The 17,492-nt window shown below is 39.2% G+C and overlaps 1 protein-coding gene across 4 annotated transcripts in view; it reads right to left on the bottom strand.

The window, feature by feature from the left end:
* Positions 1-13,657, bottom strand: part of CPSF6 (cleavage and polyadenylation specific factor 6) — a 30,164-nt gene extending 16,507 nt beyond the window's left edge. For 2 of the 4 annotated variants that reach the window (XM_037514016.2, XM_037514014.2), the window contains exons 1-3: positions 13,523-13,657; positions 5,539-5,748; positions 3,970-4,073 (exon numbers count right to left, since the gene is read on the bottom strand). In XM_037514016.2, the coding sequence (XP_037369913.1) occupies positions 3,970-4,073; positions 5,539-5,748; positions 13,523-13,582 (374 nt within the window). In that variant the 5' untranslated portion in view covers positions 13,583-13,657. The remainder of the gene's footprint in view (positions 1-3,969; positions 4,074-5,538; positions 5,749-13,522) is intronic. The other 2 variants (XM_037514015.2, XM_037514013.2) reach the window with 1 other exon arrangement.
* Between the last annotated feature and the right edge of the window lie 3,835 nt (positions 13,658-17,492).

Raw genomic sequence — 17,492 nt, forward strand, 5'->3', positions numbered from 1 at the left:
TGGGTTAGCTCCCTGGCTGGTAATGGCTTGATAGCGCTGTTAATCTTTAACTCCTGAGCCCCCAGGGAGCCCCCCCCCCCAGGATTCTAAAACTATTTCTTAAAAGCAATACAAGGTCATACTTCTTCATGTTTTTTAATAACAATATACCATACAATTCACTCATTTAGGCGTACAATTTAGTGGGTTTTTAGTATATACAGGGTTTTATATACACATCCACTAAGAAATGAAGAACATATGTCATCCCAAAGAGAAACCCATCCCCATCTGCTGTCACTCCACTTTCCTTTCATACCACAATCTTATGAAACCACTAATTCATTTTATCTCTTTGGATTTGCCTATTTTAGAACTTGCATATAAATGGAATCATACAATATGTGGTTCCTTGCAACAGGTTTGTTCAGTTAGCAAGATGTTTTCAAGGTTTATGCACACTGTAGCAAGGAGCACATATCATTACTTATTTTCCTTTCATGGCCAAATAATATTCCTTTATCTGGGTAAAGTACATTAAAAATCACTTAACTATTGATGGACACGGAGTTTTTCTACTTTTTGATTATCATCAATATCAATGAAGTTCAACATCATTAACCATTAGGGAAATATAAACCAAAACCACAATAATACCATTTCATATCCTCTAGAATGGTAATAATCAAAAGACAATTAACAAGTGTTGGTGAGGATATGGAGAAACTGCAGCCTCCATAAACTGCTGATGGGTATGCAAAATGATGCAGCCACTTTAAACAATTTGGTGTTTCCTCTAAAGGTTAAATATAGTTATCATATAATCTAACAATTCCAGCTCTAGATCTTACTTATGATGTGGTTACATCTTGATAAACTCACCATATGTTGAAGATATTGTTAAACTGAAAACACATCTATTATAGCTAACATGAGTTTATTCGAGCCTACCTTAAACATACCCAGAATATTTACATTACAGTATATTCAGGAAAAATCATTTAACACAAAGCCTAATATTATTTATTTCATAAGGTATAAACTATCTCATGTAATTTACTGAACACTGTACTGAGAGTGAAAAACAGAATGCCCTAACTCAAAATTCAAAGTACAATTTCTACCAAATATGTATTATTTTCACACCATTGTAAAGTATAAAAATCTTAAGTTGAACCATCTTAACTCAGGGACTGTCTGGAAGTCCCTAACAGAATTAAAAATACATGTTCATATAAAACCAGTATATAAATATTCATAGGGAAATTACTTGTAATTGCAAAAAAAAGAAACCCAAGTGTCCATCAAATGACAGATGGAACAAAAAAATGTGCCATGCAGCTACATATGAAATATTTAGTCATAAAGAAAAAGGTGCTGATACTATGACTACATAGTTGAACCTTGTGAAAGAAGGTGCTAAGTAAAAGAAGGCAGCTACAGAGCACACATAATTCCATTTATATGAAATATTACCACAGATTGGTAATAAATATGGGATTTATTTTGGGATCAAGAAATGTTCTGAAATTAGGTAGTTTAGTGGTTATACAATCTTGTAAATATACTAAAAACAAGTTGTATACTTTAAAAAGATAAATTTCAATTTTCAAGACAAAAACTAAACTAAAAATTCTAGTCTCAGTAGGTGCTTAGAATCCTTTCTCACTAATGTTCTTCATGGTACTTTGTACTTTAACTAGATAACCTATTCTAGTCAACAAATTCTGTCTTGACTCAAGATTATCTTGCGTCACAACATTTTGAAACACAACATTCATTTGAGTCACAACATTCATTAATTTTGTATTTGTTGAGCTTTACAGGCATGAATTTAGGAGTAGAGATAAAAGAGTGAACAAAACAATATTCCTGCTCTCGTGAAGCTTACAATCTAGTGGGAATGAAGTAAAATTAAAAAAATACATTTTATAACAAAATATATTTCTATATAAATGTATATAAGATTATTATAGTGCAGTAATATATAATTAAAAAAATAAAGGAAGGATACAGTGCTGGGCAGTGGTATTGCTTTGCACTGGTTAATCAGGAAGGGAATTCTTTGAAATTGAGTCCTGAGTGAAGTGAAAGAGAGATCCAAGAGGATATTTGGAACTAAAATGTAAACTAGTGTAAAGGTCCTAAAGTAGTAATGTGTTTGAGGAACAGTAGAGAGACTAATGTGGCTGAAACAGCAGAAGGAAGACCAATCTTACTTCTTATGAAATAAGATTAGAGAGGTGGTAGGAAAACAGATTACATAAAGCCTTATAGGTCACAGAAAAGGTTCTAAAAAATAAATTATGAAAAGCCAGGGCCTCCTTGGTGGCGCAGGGGTTAAAGTCTTATCACTGAGGTAGGAGATCGATCCCTGGCCAGGGAGCTAACCAACATGGCATAGCAGACCTCTCCTGCCTTACCTACTGCTCCCCTCAGCAGTGGATTTGCCTGTACTGCTCCCCACTCTGTCTCTGGTGAATGCTCTCACCTGCAGTCCCTCTGGCCTACACCTCAGTTCTTGAATGCATAAATACATAAAAATAAATCTTAAAAAATATATAGTTATGAAAAGTTAGATTCTGCATAACTGAAAATATTCTTTGTAAGGGTAAACTAGTATACTGAGCAATATAAAGTATCTTTGTCATTGTTCTGAATCTAGCAATTTATCTTAAAAAAAATTAAAAATCTGTTTCTAAAGATTAATGTAAAATGATGCCTGTTGCAATATTATTTAATAGGTAAAAGGAAATAAACCAAATAACAATGATAAAATAAATTACAGCAGCATGCGAGATGAAAAGAATTAGGCATTAGAGAAAATGTGTATTCACTGAAATGTTTTACCTATCAAACATGTTATAAAATGTGAATTATAATCCTATTATTTTGCAATAAAAATAGGGTAGCTAGGGGCCCCCCTGGTGGCGCAGCGGGTTGAGCGCGGTGCTGTGAAACTGTCTGCAAAGACTCTGCAACGAGGGTTCGATTCCCAGCTGGCCTGGGAGATACCCACATGGCGGAGCTGACACCTTTCCTGTCTCGCCCGCTGCTCCCCTCAGCAGTGTCTTTGGTCCATCTGCCTGTTCTGCTCACCACTCTGTCTCTGGTGAGTTCTCTCACCCTCCTGCACCTCTGGCCTGTACCCCAGTTCTTATATAAATAAATCTTTAAAAAAAAATATGACAGGGCCTCCCCAGGTGGCACAGGTGGTTGAGCACCGCGCTGTGAAGCTGTCTGCAGCCTCTGCAGCACCGGTTCGATCCCGGCCAGCCTGGGAGGGTCCCACATGGCTCGGCAGACCTCTCCTGTCTCGCCCGCTGCTCCCCTCAGCAGTGTATTTCATCAGTCTGCTTGTTCTGTTCCCCACTCTGTGCCTGGTGAATCCTCTCACCCTCCGTGCATCTGGCCTGTACCCCGATTCTTGTATAAATAAATCTTTAAAAAAAAAATATGATAGCTAGTAAAAACCTAAAAAAATATATCCACAAAACACTGTGATCATCTGTGGCTGGTGAGGCTGTAGTCTTTAGTTTTATTACATTCAGATATCTATATTTTATAATGCTCCTATAATAATCCCACCTCACACTTGCAATGCTTTAAAGTTTAAAAAAAAAAAAAAAAGCAGCAAAATATCCATGTTACATTATCTCCAACTGCCTCTCTCCCCCATTCGTTAACCACTGGTATAGTAATGTTTCCTCAGTCACTTCAATAATCATTTCAACTATACATGGAGAAAATCCAAGAAAATTAAAGAACAGACCTTATCTAGCCACACCTCCAGCAACACTAGTTTTAGTGAACTAGATGACAGAGCATGTGAAATAAGCACAAGTCTTTGCTTAAAAAGTTCCTTCAACGCCAGATAATAAAGTATGCAACATCTACGTGTATAACTAGCATTAACTTTACGGAAAGTTCATAAAAACTGTAGTCACTAGCTACTAACTTACTAACCATATTAACAGAATAAATTCTTACCCCTTTGACTGGCCATTTGCTCGATTTTCAAAAAATTTTATCTCCAAAATATCATTTACTCCCAAAGAATGAACTGCTTCAGTTAAATCTTCATCTGTTGTCCACTGCAAAACATTTCCCTCTCAATCATCAAAACATAGCCAAGATTTTTAGTATTTCAGTTTAATTTAAGGTAAACTCAGAAAATTAATGCTCAGTCGAAAAAGAAAAATTAAGTGTAGTTACTTATAAGTTGTCAGTCTCTAGTTTTAAATAGATTTAAAAAAGCACCTAAGGACAAACTTTATCCCTTGGTAAGTTTCAGAAATTAGAAGACATATAACCTTGAAATAAGGTTTTTTTTACTCTTAAAAAGTTTCTAATGTCTTCCAGTTTTAAACTGCTATGATTTAAAATTTTTAATAAAACCAATCTCACTTATCAGATCCTCTCCTTAAAGGAAATTTTTTAGGAAATAAGTTACACTGTATGTTTGAATATTAACATGAAAAGAAAAAACTAACTTATCATGTAACTACCATTTACTTTGTATCAGATATTCAACTTTTAAAACAATCCTGTAAATTCAATTATTAATATTTCCAGTTTATAAACGATGGGAGATGCTACAGAGCTTGCTTGGCCAAAGTCTCAAAACTAATAGATGTAGGAGTTAAGATTCAAGTCTTAACTACTCATGAACTGTACTCTTCATAACTACACTGCTACTGTTTCTAATATCACAAAAATTGCTCAGACTAGGTGGTGGCAGATTAGACAATGTTTTTTAAAAATTTAAACACTTAAGAGTAAAATGCTAGTAAGAAAATTCATTTCCAAACATTTTTAAAATTTCAAATATAGTAATAAATGTTTGAATAAAAATTCTCCAACTGTTAGTACTTAAGATTTAGTGCTGATAAAACTACAGGTAAGTTGAACATCCAGTTAATGAAATGCCTGACCTATAAGCTAACCATCTCATAAACAACTCAAATTAAAATACAATGTTTATAGCAGTGTTTCCTTAAGTCAAATTCAAGAGCAGAAATGAAACTCAGCAAGTCTGTAATATGAATCAGATTATGCAATGAAAACCTTTTAAAACAGGGTTAGTGCCTCTCTCCTACACTTCTGAATTCTGGTTTTGAGACTTCATATGAGCAGCCTCCTATGTAAAATTGAGATAGTTGAAGTGTAGGAGTAGAAAAGTAAAAAAGATTATTTAAAGACAGATTAATTAAACTGTATTTAACTGGTAACCAGTTATGGACTACCTGACACGTACAGAAACTGATACCATGACATCAGGTTTTGAGGAGAGTTATATTAAAAATTGCCAAAGAGGCAGAAGATAAATCAAAATCTGACTTGCATCAAAACAAGTCAAATAACACAAATTCAAAATTAGGAATCCTGGGATTTATGCTGTTTGAAAAGTACTTATTTCCTTTCTTATAGCAAAAACAAGCACATAGAAAAAAACAAATTTAGCAAGTTCAAATTATTTATAAAACTAGAGAAAATCATTAACTACTGGGAAGTTCAAAATCAATTACTAATCATTTAATTCATGTTAAGTTTACTTACCCATGTTAGATTTCCAATATATAATGCGATTCTCTTTCCAGTATATGTGTAGACAACATTTGGTGCCGCTCCTTTACCCACATCATCACCAACAGTTGGTGGGAGAGTATCCATGTAATCTCGGTCTTCTGGGGCATCTCCATTATTTGCAGATGGAGAGATGACATCATCATACAAATCTATCTGATCATGCCCACCATATTCAGCTTCCTGAGATACAGAAATAATGCTCTAGATTATACAGTGGTAATACTAATACTAAACAGGTATGAACACAAATTCATTTAACAATTGTTCTAAAAATCTGGTGAATGATAGAAAAAGGCCCAAAGATGTCAGTATAAATCTTTTCTCACTTTATGCCATAGATACATTCTTGAACAGTGCCTAATAAAGTGAATTTCTTTATAACAAACCCCATTTCCACCAGTATTTATTGTAAGATAGGAAATAATAGTCCTCTAGAAAAACAATGACATAGAGCCATTAACAAAGTAATTACATAAAACTTTCCTAGGTAGCAAAATATTCATAAGTAACAATACACAAAAGCAAAAAGATGAGCTCAAAATTTTTTCACACAAAAAATATCACAAACAAAAATCAGCGTCATTACAAATCTTCAATATTTAACTGCAAAAAAACACCCTTTTTCCTATGGTATTCGGAATCTTGTTTCCCTCCCATGTGAAAGCTTTTTAAGTTTTAGAAAAAAGCAAAGCCAGCTGAACCACAAGGGAAGGAATGAAGACATGTGGGCACATAAACAATTCGAAATGTCGTAACTAATGAATAGGGGAAAGAGAAATAAAATTCAGGAAAAACTATCCAAATTAGTATCTAGCAGCTTTATTATTATAAAGTTTTAATGCTTTCCTGCCTGCTTAGCTATGGAGTCAATTAGCAAGAGCTACCAATTAGCAAGAGAAAAATGAACAAGGATCTGTTGCATGTTGCAGTAAAGCTCTGTCATTTAGTGTGGCCAGCAGAAATAAACAATGGTAGTGAATGCTACTTACATGCCTAAATGATAAGCAAAGAGGAGGATATGTAAGCAGAAGAAAAATGAAAAAAAAAAAAAAAAAAAAAGGGCTCAATTTATAAATAAACACAAGAAAAACGAAATACAGCTATTGGGAGAACATGCAACACCATTTAAATTGCCTTTGATGACCATTACTGGATCACAGACTTGACAAGTAGGTATCAGAGGAAAAGCTCTATTTTTATATTTCTCCCTCCCTTTCCACCACTAAGTACCTAAATCAAGGTGAACTACTTTATTCTTATGAGGTAGAATACTTGAGATAATAAAGGAAGAGAAGCAGTTATAATTACCAAACATAACAGTCCAGACATAACACATCCTCTTTTTCCATTAATACAATTTATTAGGGATGAACTGTTATACAGATGGCATGTAAGGGGGAACTAAAAACTTAGGGACTATTACATGGATAGACAATGACCTAGAGAAAGCATGTGTAATGACAGTATACAGAGCAACAAAATGTTGCTATTAAAGACCTGAGGGAACAGAGCTATTATTTTGTAATTTAGAAGGAAGTCAAAATAAGACTTTTTTTTTTTTTTTTAAAGAAAACGATGGGGGGGAGGGAAAACCAAAATACAAAAACCTAGAAGGGGAAATTCATTTATGCACATAGCCAAAGGGGCATGAGATTTGTAAAGTCATTCTCAGGTAATCTTCTGCATAACTGAGTTATCCAAGTTTCTAATTATATAATAAAACCTTTGTTATGAGGTAGAATGTCTATAAGACATTTAACAAGGAACCCAAAATTTCAAGCTAAGCCAAAGAACAAAGTCACCATTATCAACAAGCAGAAACGAAGACCACAAGTCGCCAAATAATGCCATAATCTCATTGTGTTTGTACAGCAATACCAAAAAAGATCTTTCAGGAATGAGTTTTTGTTAAACAAAGTAACATGCTCAAATTGCAGTGAAAGTAAGAGGAGGGTGAGTTTTGTTATGAAGTTTCAGTGTAGCTGAAGCTTCAGGAGGCGTGGTTGCAGCAGTGGTTCCATATACTTAAGAGTCTAAAAAGCTTCCCACAAGGGGCAGCGGGTACTTTAAACTCTCTTGCAATCCGGTTCTGTACATCAAGCAGAATTATTATTATTATTCAAAGGGAGTTGGGTTTCCATCCTCCTCAGCAGAGACTATAATCACAATATATGGTCTGAGGGAGAGTAAAAAAGAATGCAAGGGGGCCTCCCCGGTGGTGCAGCGGTTGAGCGCTGGGTTGCGAAGCTGCCCGCAGCCTCTGCAGTGCAGGTTCGATCCCCGGCTGCTCCCCAGCCACCGGAGGAGGGTCCCACATGGTGCGCAGACCTCTCCTGCTGCCTGCTGCTCCCCTCAGCAGTGTGCTTCGGTCCTTCTGCCTGTTCTGCTCCCTGCTCTGGTGAATTCTCTCACCCTCCAGCGCTTCTGACTGTACCCAGTGCTTGTATAAATAAATAAATCTTTAAAAAAAAAAAAAAAAAAAAAGAATGCAAGGGTTATTGATAGCAGGTCTAAAAGTATTTAAACTTACACTTTCACCAAATAGCTTAATACATATTTGATTATTTCATTAGCTACAAATCTATGAAAATGTTTACATAAAGTAGACAATATTTCCAAGCATAACTGCAGCTACACTAACCTGGTAAATCACAATCACTTACTATTTTTTGTCCGTCCATGAATTCCTATGTTGACACCAATCAATTTCCATATTGATATGATTCTACCAATATTTAGGATCAGCATTTTGTCTGGTAGTTGGACTGCTTCCAATTGGTTGAAGTTATGATGCTAATTGAGACCATGGTCCTGGGGTTTGATCTCCATGTGGACTAGTTAGCTTCGCTCTGTTCCAAGACCTGTACTTCTAGCCCCAACGGTATGCATTTGGACTTGGTGAAAAAATATTAATGAATCTGAATACATCTGCTGCCATAACTAAATGCAATTCAAAGCATACACTCCTTCGTACTATCAGCAACGTTCCCTTTCAGCTTCAGCATAGCACATCTATCCTCCACATTAAAAAAGAAATCCTACATCCTGGTCCCATTTCATTTCAAAATGGGGAAAAATATGCATATTCTTAAACTATGCAAGATGTTTATGACAAGATATATATATATGACAAGTCATATATATTCTACTTTGTCAAAGAGAAATGGTCAACAGAGTCAAGTTCTACTATGCAATCTTTTCAGCTATTACATTTCTGAAATTTTACTGACATTCAAGAGACAAGAAAATAGCAGCAATATTCCTCTTTTGAATATCAAATAATGCACACTATTAACTATCCAGTTTACATAGTAGGTAACTACCGAAAGAACAGCATATTTTAATTTCTAGTAAGCAAGAGCTCTTAGGATTTATTAAAAAGCCCACTAAGTAATATTTTTCATCCCTTACATTCTAACAGTCATTCTAAGGTAAGGTATCTTCTCAAGATTTTACAATACTAAATGTTTTATGTGACATATAAATAGATGTCTCCAAGTCAGAAAGAACATTAGTAAAATAAGATGGACAGTAAAATCACCGAAATTCTACTGATTCCTTTTTAAGGCAATGTCTCTCAATCTTTTTTTTCATTATCACCATTCTGGTTCCTTCCAAGGAGTTCTTTTTAGACATATTTTCTCTAATCACCTCCCATACAATTTCAATACCACTTATATTGTATACCACTGTTGGGATGATCATGATAGAGCTTTACTATATGCTCTTCATTTTCTCTGACAAACCTAACACTGCTTTGGTGATCCTAAAATTGTAGTAATACCATTCCTGCATAATGATACTACCAATAACAACATAGCAAAGGCCACTTATTTCAAAGTCCTTTAAAAAAATTTAAGTAATTTCCGTCTAAAGTACTAATGCAGGGGGGAAAGTTACATTTTACTTACAAAAAGGAACTCTATTATTTAAGAGAATCCACAAAATCCAAATATTAAAATTAGTGAAAAGCTCAACCAAAGGTAAGGAAGCCAACTTGTTGCCAAAAATATGCCCCATAAACCACTAAGTGGATAATTCATAGGCAGCTAAATGAACTAAATTCCTAAGTATTAAAACTGAGAAAAGGGGCCTCCCTGGTGGCACAAGGGGTTAAGTCTTAGAACTATGAAGCTATCAGCAGCCACTGCAGCATGAGTTCAAGAGTTCCATCCCCAGCCAGGGAGATAACCCACATGGTGCAAAGACCTCTCCTTTCTTGCCTGCTGCTCCCCTCAGCAATATATTTCAGTCAATCTGTCTGTTCTGCTCCCCATTCTGTCTCTGGTGAATCCTCTCACCCCACCCCCCCTCACTTCTGGCCTACACCCCAGCTCTTGTACACATAAATAAAATAAATTTTTTAAAAAGTGAGAAAAGTTCGAGCGCCCCTCAACACATCTACCCAAATTTCTGAATCAATTTCTACCTGCCTCATACTTGACCTTAGAGCCTTTTTTAGAGTTTTCTATTAATCATAACTTATGAGGAATAAAGGCTTCTTCATATGTCCAATAAACTTACTTTGAAATTAGCCAGAGTAGACACATAATGACTAAAATTAAAGCGTAACTACTCATAAAAAAAAAGCAAGTTGATTTATGATGATATATAGGTCTGTAATTTCTAAAACTTTTCACCCAGTCACTACATATGTACATTTTAAGTTCAGTGATCAATTACTAAATCGCTATTAGTGACATACTACTGCCAGACAGATCAATAACTAAATTCTACGTTAAAAGCTTTTGATCCCCAAACAATGCACACAGTATAAGCGCTCCTGAAATTAATGATTTTTTTGACTTTCTCCCCACTAACAAAAATTTTACAGATAAAGTTATACATAAGGAATGGTTATCTACAGTATACAACCTGTCAGAGACTATCTGAACTTTGTATTCCCCCCATTGGCAAAACAGATACTCAAAATACAGAAACGTATTTTGAACAACTAAGTTTAAAATTTCATTTAGCTTTGGTCAAAAAAAAATTTCTAGGACTACTGATGACTATTGACACAGTAACTACCATCCCAATTTAAACTAAACTGATACACTATAGAGGTTAAAACAAAAAATCCACTTTCTTCTTTACTCCAAGTTCAAATGATGAAGAGGTTTGGAAGTAGTTCACATTCTACTTCCAGTGAAGCAAAGGTTCTCAATTTAGTTATAGCTAAAGACCTCAGATTTGAAAAGCAAAGATCCTCCATGAAGAACATCTGAGCCCCTTGTATTGTCTCCCTTTTCCAACTTCATACTCCTTAAAAACATCTGTGAAGAAAGCAATTCTATACTTTAACTTAGTCTCATCCCCAAATTTTATTTCTTCTCTTCTAAGACAACTGTATCTCACTCTTTTCCAAATGTTTATAGTGTACTGTACTAAAACATACACATGAAAGTTTCACAGAAGACCATTTAAATGAATATACTTAGACTACATAGAATTTCAAAGTATACAAATGCAATTATAATTACAGCTCACACAGGAGAACACTTTTTTTAAAAAAATGTTAACAGTTTATGCCAAATAAGGCTGGTCATTATACTTAAACATTTTACTCAACTATATTAAAAAGTGTTTACTATAACAAGCAGTAGAAATAAGGTCACCAGCTAATAATAAGAGTCAAATTACATCAACCAGCAATAATTTTGTAGTTGTCTCTTATTCTGATAAAATTCCAGGAAAACATTTCAATGATAGTAACATTTTTTAAAACAGGATGAACCTTGAAAATGACCAACTATTGTTTCGAGGACATATTTTGTACAGGAATTACCAAAGTAAGTAGATTACAAAAGCCAATGATATGCAAAATAATTTCAAACACAAAGCCCTTTTAATCCCCCTACTAATTTATTCAAAGTGTAAAGATTTTACTGGTAAAATTATACAATATGTGAGATACAATGCTGTAAGTACAAGACAATAAAAAGTCACATTTAAGAAGAACCCTATAAAATGTAGTTCCTCATCGGGGCCACAAAATTTTAATCTCTCTTATTACCTCCTGTGCTCAGTCATTACTTCTTACTGCACAGGGATAAGCATAGTCTACACCACCCAATTACATGATAAAGAGAAATGCCCATCCTAAATTCAACCAGTATCTGAAAGCCTAAAAAATATTTCAAGGATACTGAATAAAGCTCAACTTCTAAATTGTTATCTGAATTCTTCTCTTATTGTGGGTTTTTAAAAAACAGCATTTTCTTGTAGAAAAACTAATGGAAACAGCCTTGAACAGTTGTTCCTTTATTTGCAGGTATGCCCCTCTTTTGGATGGAATTTTATATTCATTTGCTAAATAAAAGAAAATGAAATTTCTTAGAGATCTTTGACCTTCATAGAACTAGAAACCAACTTGGACCACTCAATTTTCTACTTCGTATTGAGACACTGGGCAGGTATCTGATATCCAAAATAAAAGCACAATAAAAAAAATTTAAACTCAACGTCTGATAACATGAGTTACACTTAAACATATTCAGTCTTTAACAGAATAGGAAACATAAGCTAATTGAAATATTCTTTTCTTTTCTAATGTTTAAGCAAAGAGTACAAAGACATTCCTGAAAAAAAGTTTTTTTTCCCTAATTAAAAAAAAAAAAAAATTGAGCCCCCCCCCCAAGTCTCAAATGAGATCCTTAATGGGGAAGGGGGAGAAAATTAACCAGTAGAGTTTTATTAAGCTTCCCATTCGGACCTGGAAAATACAAAAAAATAAAAGCTTTTAGGAGCACTGGCGTTAGGCACAATTGGATTTTTCAAAGCGTTAATACATAAAAGACAGTCAAATGCAAGTAACCGGCTTCAACGTCGCTACCCTAGTAGCAGATCTCTTTTGCAAGGATGCCCATCTCCAGACCTCAAATCTCCGCGGCAAGCTCTAGGCAACGGTGGCCAGGAGATCCCAGCTAGCAGCCTCACCTCCAACCTCCCACAAGGTAAAGAAAGCCCCTCGGAGGGCATCTAACACCTCGCCTTTGAAGGTCGGGTCCCGGCTGCAAGCCTTCCATTTTAAACTACACCATTAGAATTTCGGATGGGCGCTCCATCACCCCTCGGATCTCTTGGGGAACTCACATCTTTTTTGTTCCATTCGCCCAGAGCGCTTCCCAAAAGCCTCCTTTTGCACCCACGCCACCCAGCTCCACGGCTCCATCACCACAAAGCCCAAGAACCCCCGGCCTCACAGGCAGCGCGAGCCCTCGCTCGCCCACCCGGGCAGGGGGCACGCACCCTCCAAACACGATCTACGGCTTCAAAACCCAGGGACTTGTTGCAAACGCGCCCCCTTCCACGCCGCCGAGGAGAGCGGGAGGCGCGGGGGAAGCGCCACGCTGCAACCTGTCGCCGGCGCGGGCAGGGGAGTCCAGGAAACCGGGCGCGCGGGATACAAAGGGCCGTGAACGCGGCCTTCCATGAGGCGACAGTGCGCGGACGGGGAGACAAAATGGAGCGACGGGAGGAATCGGAGCCCGGGCTGCAGGGTCGGGGCAAAGGCTGCGGCCGGCGCGCGCCCCGCCGGGCTGCTTCCTCCGCCCCGCGGCGGGGGAGGGGGCGCGGCGGCGGCGGCCCGTTCTCCGCGCCGCGCAACCTGCGCGCCCGCCGCCCGGGCCTAGCGCGGCGGGAAGCGCCCGCCGGCCGCCGCCAACAATGGGGAGCGCGGCAGCGGCGAGGGAGGGGCCGGCGGCGGCTCTACGGCGGCCCGCGGCGGCGCTCCGAGCCCCGCGGCCGGCCGCCGCGCCCCGCGGCCCGCGAAACGACGCGGTGGAACGAGGGGCGAGGGGCGCCGCGCCGGGGGCCGGCGGCGCGGCCCTCAGGCGGCAAGGGCGCACGGGGTGCAGCCGCGCCGGCTCGCGGCCCGCGGCGGGACCCCCCGGCCGGCGTCCGCGCCGCAGCGCCGCCCGTGTCGGCGACGCGGGCCCCGGCCCTCACGTACCTGGTTGAACTCTTCGCCCACATCCGCGTAAATGTCTATGTGGTCCACACCGTCCGCCATCTTCCCTCGGCCTCGGCCGCCGCCGCCGCCGCCTCCTGCAGGTCAGCCCGCCGCGGCAGCAGCAGCGGATCTGGCGGCGGGGGCGGGGCGCGCTGCGTCACTTCCGAGGCCCGAGGGACGCGGCGGGGGCGGCCGGGCCGGCGGGGGGCGGTGGTCGCTGCGCGGCCGGATGGCTCCGCCCGCCGGGGGGGACCCGCGGCGCCTCTGCGGGCCGAGGCGGTTTCTTTTGTGTGTCGGGGTGAAGCCCGGCCAAGGGGTGGGGGGCGCAGGGGGGCGGACGGCGTCCCAGGCGTTGCCCGAGACCGCCTCAGCACGTTGGCTCTGGCACACGCAAACATTTGTAATATTTTCATTTCTCAGTTTTCTCACATTTCTCACAGGCGGGGCTCCTCGAGAAGTACGACCACAGCGAAATATAAGGTGTAGGGCCGCCCCGGTGGCGCAGCGGGTTGAGCGCCGCGCTGTGAAGCTGTCCGCAGCTTCTGCAGGGCCCGTTGGAGCCCCTCCGGTCGTGGAGATACCCACATGGCGCGGCAGACCTCTCCTGTCTCCCCCGCTGCTCCCCTCAGCAGTGTACTTCGCCAGTCTGCCTGTTCTGTTCCCTACTCAGTCTCTGGTGAATCCTCTCACTCTCCGGCGCATCTGGCCGGTACCCGGTTCTTGTATAAAAATAAATGTTTAAAAAAAACAAATACAAAGTGTCACTCAGCAAACTGTGAGTGCCTTGAGAGAAAGCACAAAGTCCTATCTCTGCATCCTCAGAAGCCAGCAGCATCGTCAAGACCAGATACCCATGGATGGCTTTTTTGAGTTGTTTGCATGCTACTTACATTATTTACATTCAATTTATATTGCGTTTCTAGCACCTGTCACTCTCTTTCCCCCGTTCTTTGCTTTCAGGTTTTCCTCTTTAGGTCTGCAATTGGTTTTCTCTGGAGTAGTTCAGATGCCACTAACTTCAGTGCAAACATCCCATCAAGGAGGTGGTGGTATCTTAAGGCCATGGCTTCTGAGAAGCATATAATGTCCGAGTGGCAAGGAAACTGGAAAACAGGTTATTACTGTCAAAGTACTAATTTTACAGATGAGGAATTGAAGCCTGATAGAATCTAAGTGATGAGGGCCTCCCTGGTGGCTCACGGTGTTGTTAGGACGCGGCCTGTGAGGCTGTCTGCAGCCCCTGCAGAACGAATTTGATACCCGCTCAGGGAACTACCCATATGGCAGAGCAGACCTCCTCTGACTCACCTGCTGCTCCTCTCTCAGTGTATTTCAGTCAATCTGCCTGTTCTGTACCCCACTCTGTCTCTGCTGAATCCTCTTACCCCCCACACCTCTGGCTTGTACCCCAGTTCTTGTATGCATAAATAAATCTTTAAAAAAAATAATCTAAGTGATGAAACTAGGGACACATGTCCAATAAACAGCTTTTGCCATCACTGCTTAATTAAAGATGTTGCTTCAGGGCCTCTCCGGTGGCGCAGCGGTTGAGCGCTGGGTTGTGAAGCTGCCCGCAGCCTCTGTGGCGCCGGTTCGATCCCTGGCTGCTCCCCGGCCACCGGAGGAGGGTCCCGCATGGCACGCAGACCTCTCCTGCCGCCCGCTGCTCCCCTCACCAGTGTACTTCGGTCCTTCTGCCTGCTCTGCTCCCTGCTCTGGCTCTGGTGAATTCTCTCACCCTCCCGCGCTTCTGACTGTACCCAGTGCATGTATAAACAAAAACAAACAAACAAATAAATAAAACATGCCTCTATTAAAAAAAAAAAAAGATGTTGCTTCAATTTGAAACCTCCCCGTATTTATTTTGCATCCATTTAAAACTCACCAAGTGAGTTTTAAAATCATCCGTGGAATAAGTCATGCAAGATCTGTATTTGATATGGTGGAGAAAGAGTATTCGAATCATAAAGACCAATTGGTGAGCTGGCCACAAGTTTCTAGTCAGACACTTTACCTACTAGCTGACCTCAGTCAAGTCACCTAACCTCTTTCATGTTCAATTTCAGAATCTTTAAAACTGGGGTAAAAATTTTTACTTCACCAAGGTTGAAGGTTGATGGTAGTTTAAATAAGGTAATATGCAGAGTGCCCCATTCTCTTCTGCTTCTTGGAAATACTGATTTCCTTTCTTCCATGGAGTTTTGTAGAAAAAGGGGTAACTCCCCATAAAGGGTAAAGCATTTTTAGATGCGGATGTAGTAAGCAGAATAGTGGCCCACCACAGATGTCCACACCCTAATTCCCAGAACCTGCAAACCTGTTACCTTACATGGCAGAAGGTACTTTCCAGATATGATTAAGGTAAGGATCTTGAGAAAGAATGATTATCCTTAGTTTCCTGGTGGACCCAAACTTATCAATCTCAAGGGTCCTTTAAGTGAAAGAGAGTCAGAGAGCGAGATGTGACAACAGAAGTGGTTTATATTCCTCCAGCACACTTAAAAATCATTCCAAGGTTCTGACTTCTCTTGCCTAAGAAAAGTCAACCATCTTTGTAACTACTGTTTATTTGAAGGTTTTTCCCTCCTCTGGTTGCTTTTAACATTTTTTTTTTAGAATTTGCTGTTGTCTTTTACTGTGTGCTGTCAGAGATGCACTTCTTTTTATTTATGATGCTGTGGATTTATTGGACCTCTTGAATATATGGGTTGCTGCTTTTCATCAGTTCTGGAAAGTTCTCATCATTCATTACTTCTTCAAATTTTGCTTCTACCACGTTTTTTCTTCTCTCCTTCTATAGCTCCAATAAATATGTAGCATTTTTTCTATGTACTATTTCTCTTATCTTCTTTTTCTACATTTTCCACCCTTTTGTCTCCTCTTTTATTTTTCTGATAAACTTTTTAGTTTATTCTCTCATCTATGTTGTTTAACTCATCTATTGAAGTATTTTTTCATAATTTTAGGCTCTACAATTTTATTATTTTAAAAAATCTATTAGGTTCATTTTCATAATGTCTAATCCTTTGCCAGAATTGTCAGTCTTGGCTTTTTATCTCTGAATATAGTACACATCATTGATTTACAATCTGCATCTCTAACATTATAATATCTGAAGTTCCATTGGATCTGTAGTTGTTTCTGTGTTCTAGCTATGTATTATATATTGTTTATGCTGCCCTCACGTTGCTTTGTCACCTAGCTTTTTTGATGCTAGAAATCATAACTGAAACACTTGAAAAAATAATGTGAGGCTTATGTTGATTTTTTTTTTTTTCCCAGAAAGGATTTTCATTTCCTTCTGGCAGGAACCTTGGGACACCAACAAATAGGATTACCCTAATCCAGATAGATGATTAGGAATTTTGGGAGGGGAATGTCTTAATTTGGTTCACCCTTAATTCCAGGTGTTGTCTTTCTGAAGACCAACCAAAACATGGTTTATCAGGACTACGAATAGTCCTAAGCTCCATATTTTGTTCCCCTAGAAGTGCAGTTCAACTTCTCACCCATTTCTTTTGGATCTGAAAATGTTCCTTTGTGTTCTGAATGTGTAGACTCTGTTTTCTTCTTCATGTTGGCCAGGCTTCTCACTCACTTTCTAGTTAGCCTTTCGGTGATTTAAAAACATTGCTTCATGCCTCCTTATTTGACAATGTTCAACAATGAAATATTTGTCTAGATCACAAAGGAAAATGTATAACAATAGCAGTGATAACAAAGAACACTATCACTCATTGAGTACCTCTACATAGAAGCTTCTTTAGTTCTTAAAATCATTCATATATGTAGATGAAATATTAGATACTCTAATCCTAGATTTACAATTGACTAACCAAGTAACTTCAGACAAGTCCTTCAGGAAGGTCCCCCTTTGTTCTGAAATTCTATTATTCAAATCTATACACAATTGAAAGCCCAAGGTGCCTTAGAAGGAATTTGACAATGGAATGTTAAATGTTGAGGAGGA

Source organism: Talpa occidentalis, unplaced genomic scaffold (genome assembly GCF_014898055.3).
Source record: "Talpa occidentalis isolate TD23 unplaced genomic scaffold, MPIMG_talOcc4v2.1 talOcc4.16, whole genome shotgun sequence".
Lineage (NCBI taxonomy): Eukaryota > Metazoa > Chordata > Mammalia > Eulipotyphla > Talpidae > Talpa > Talpa occidentalis.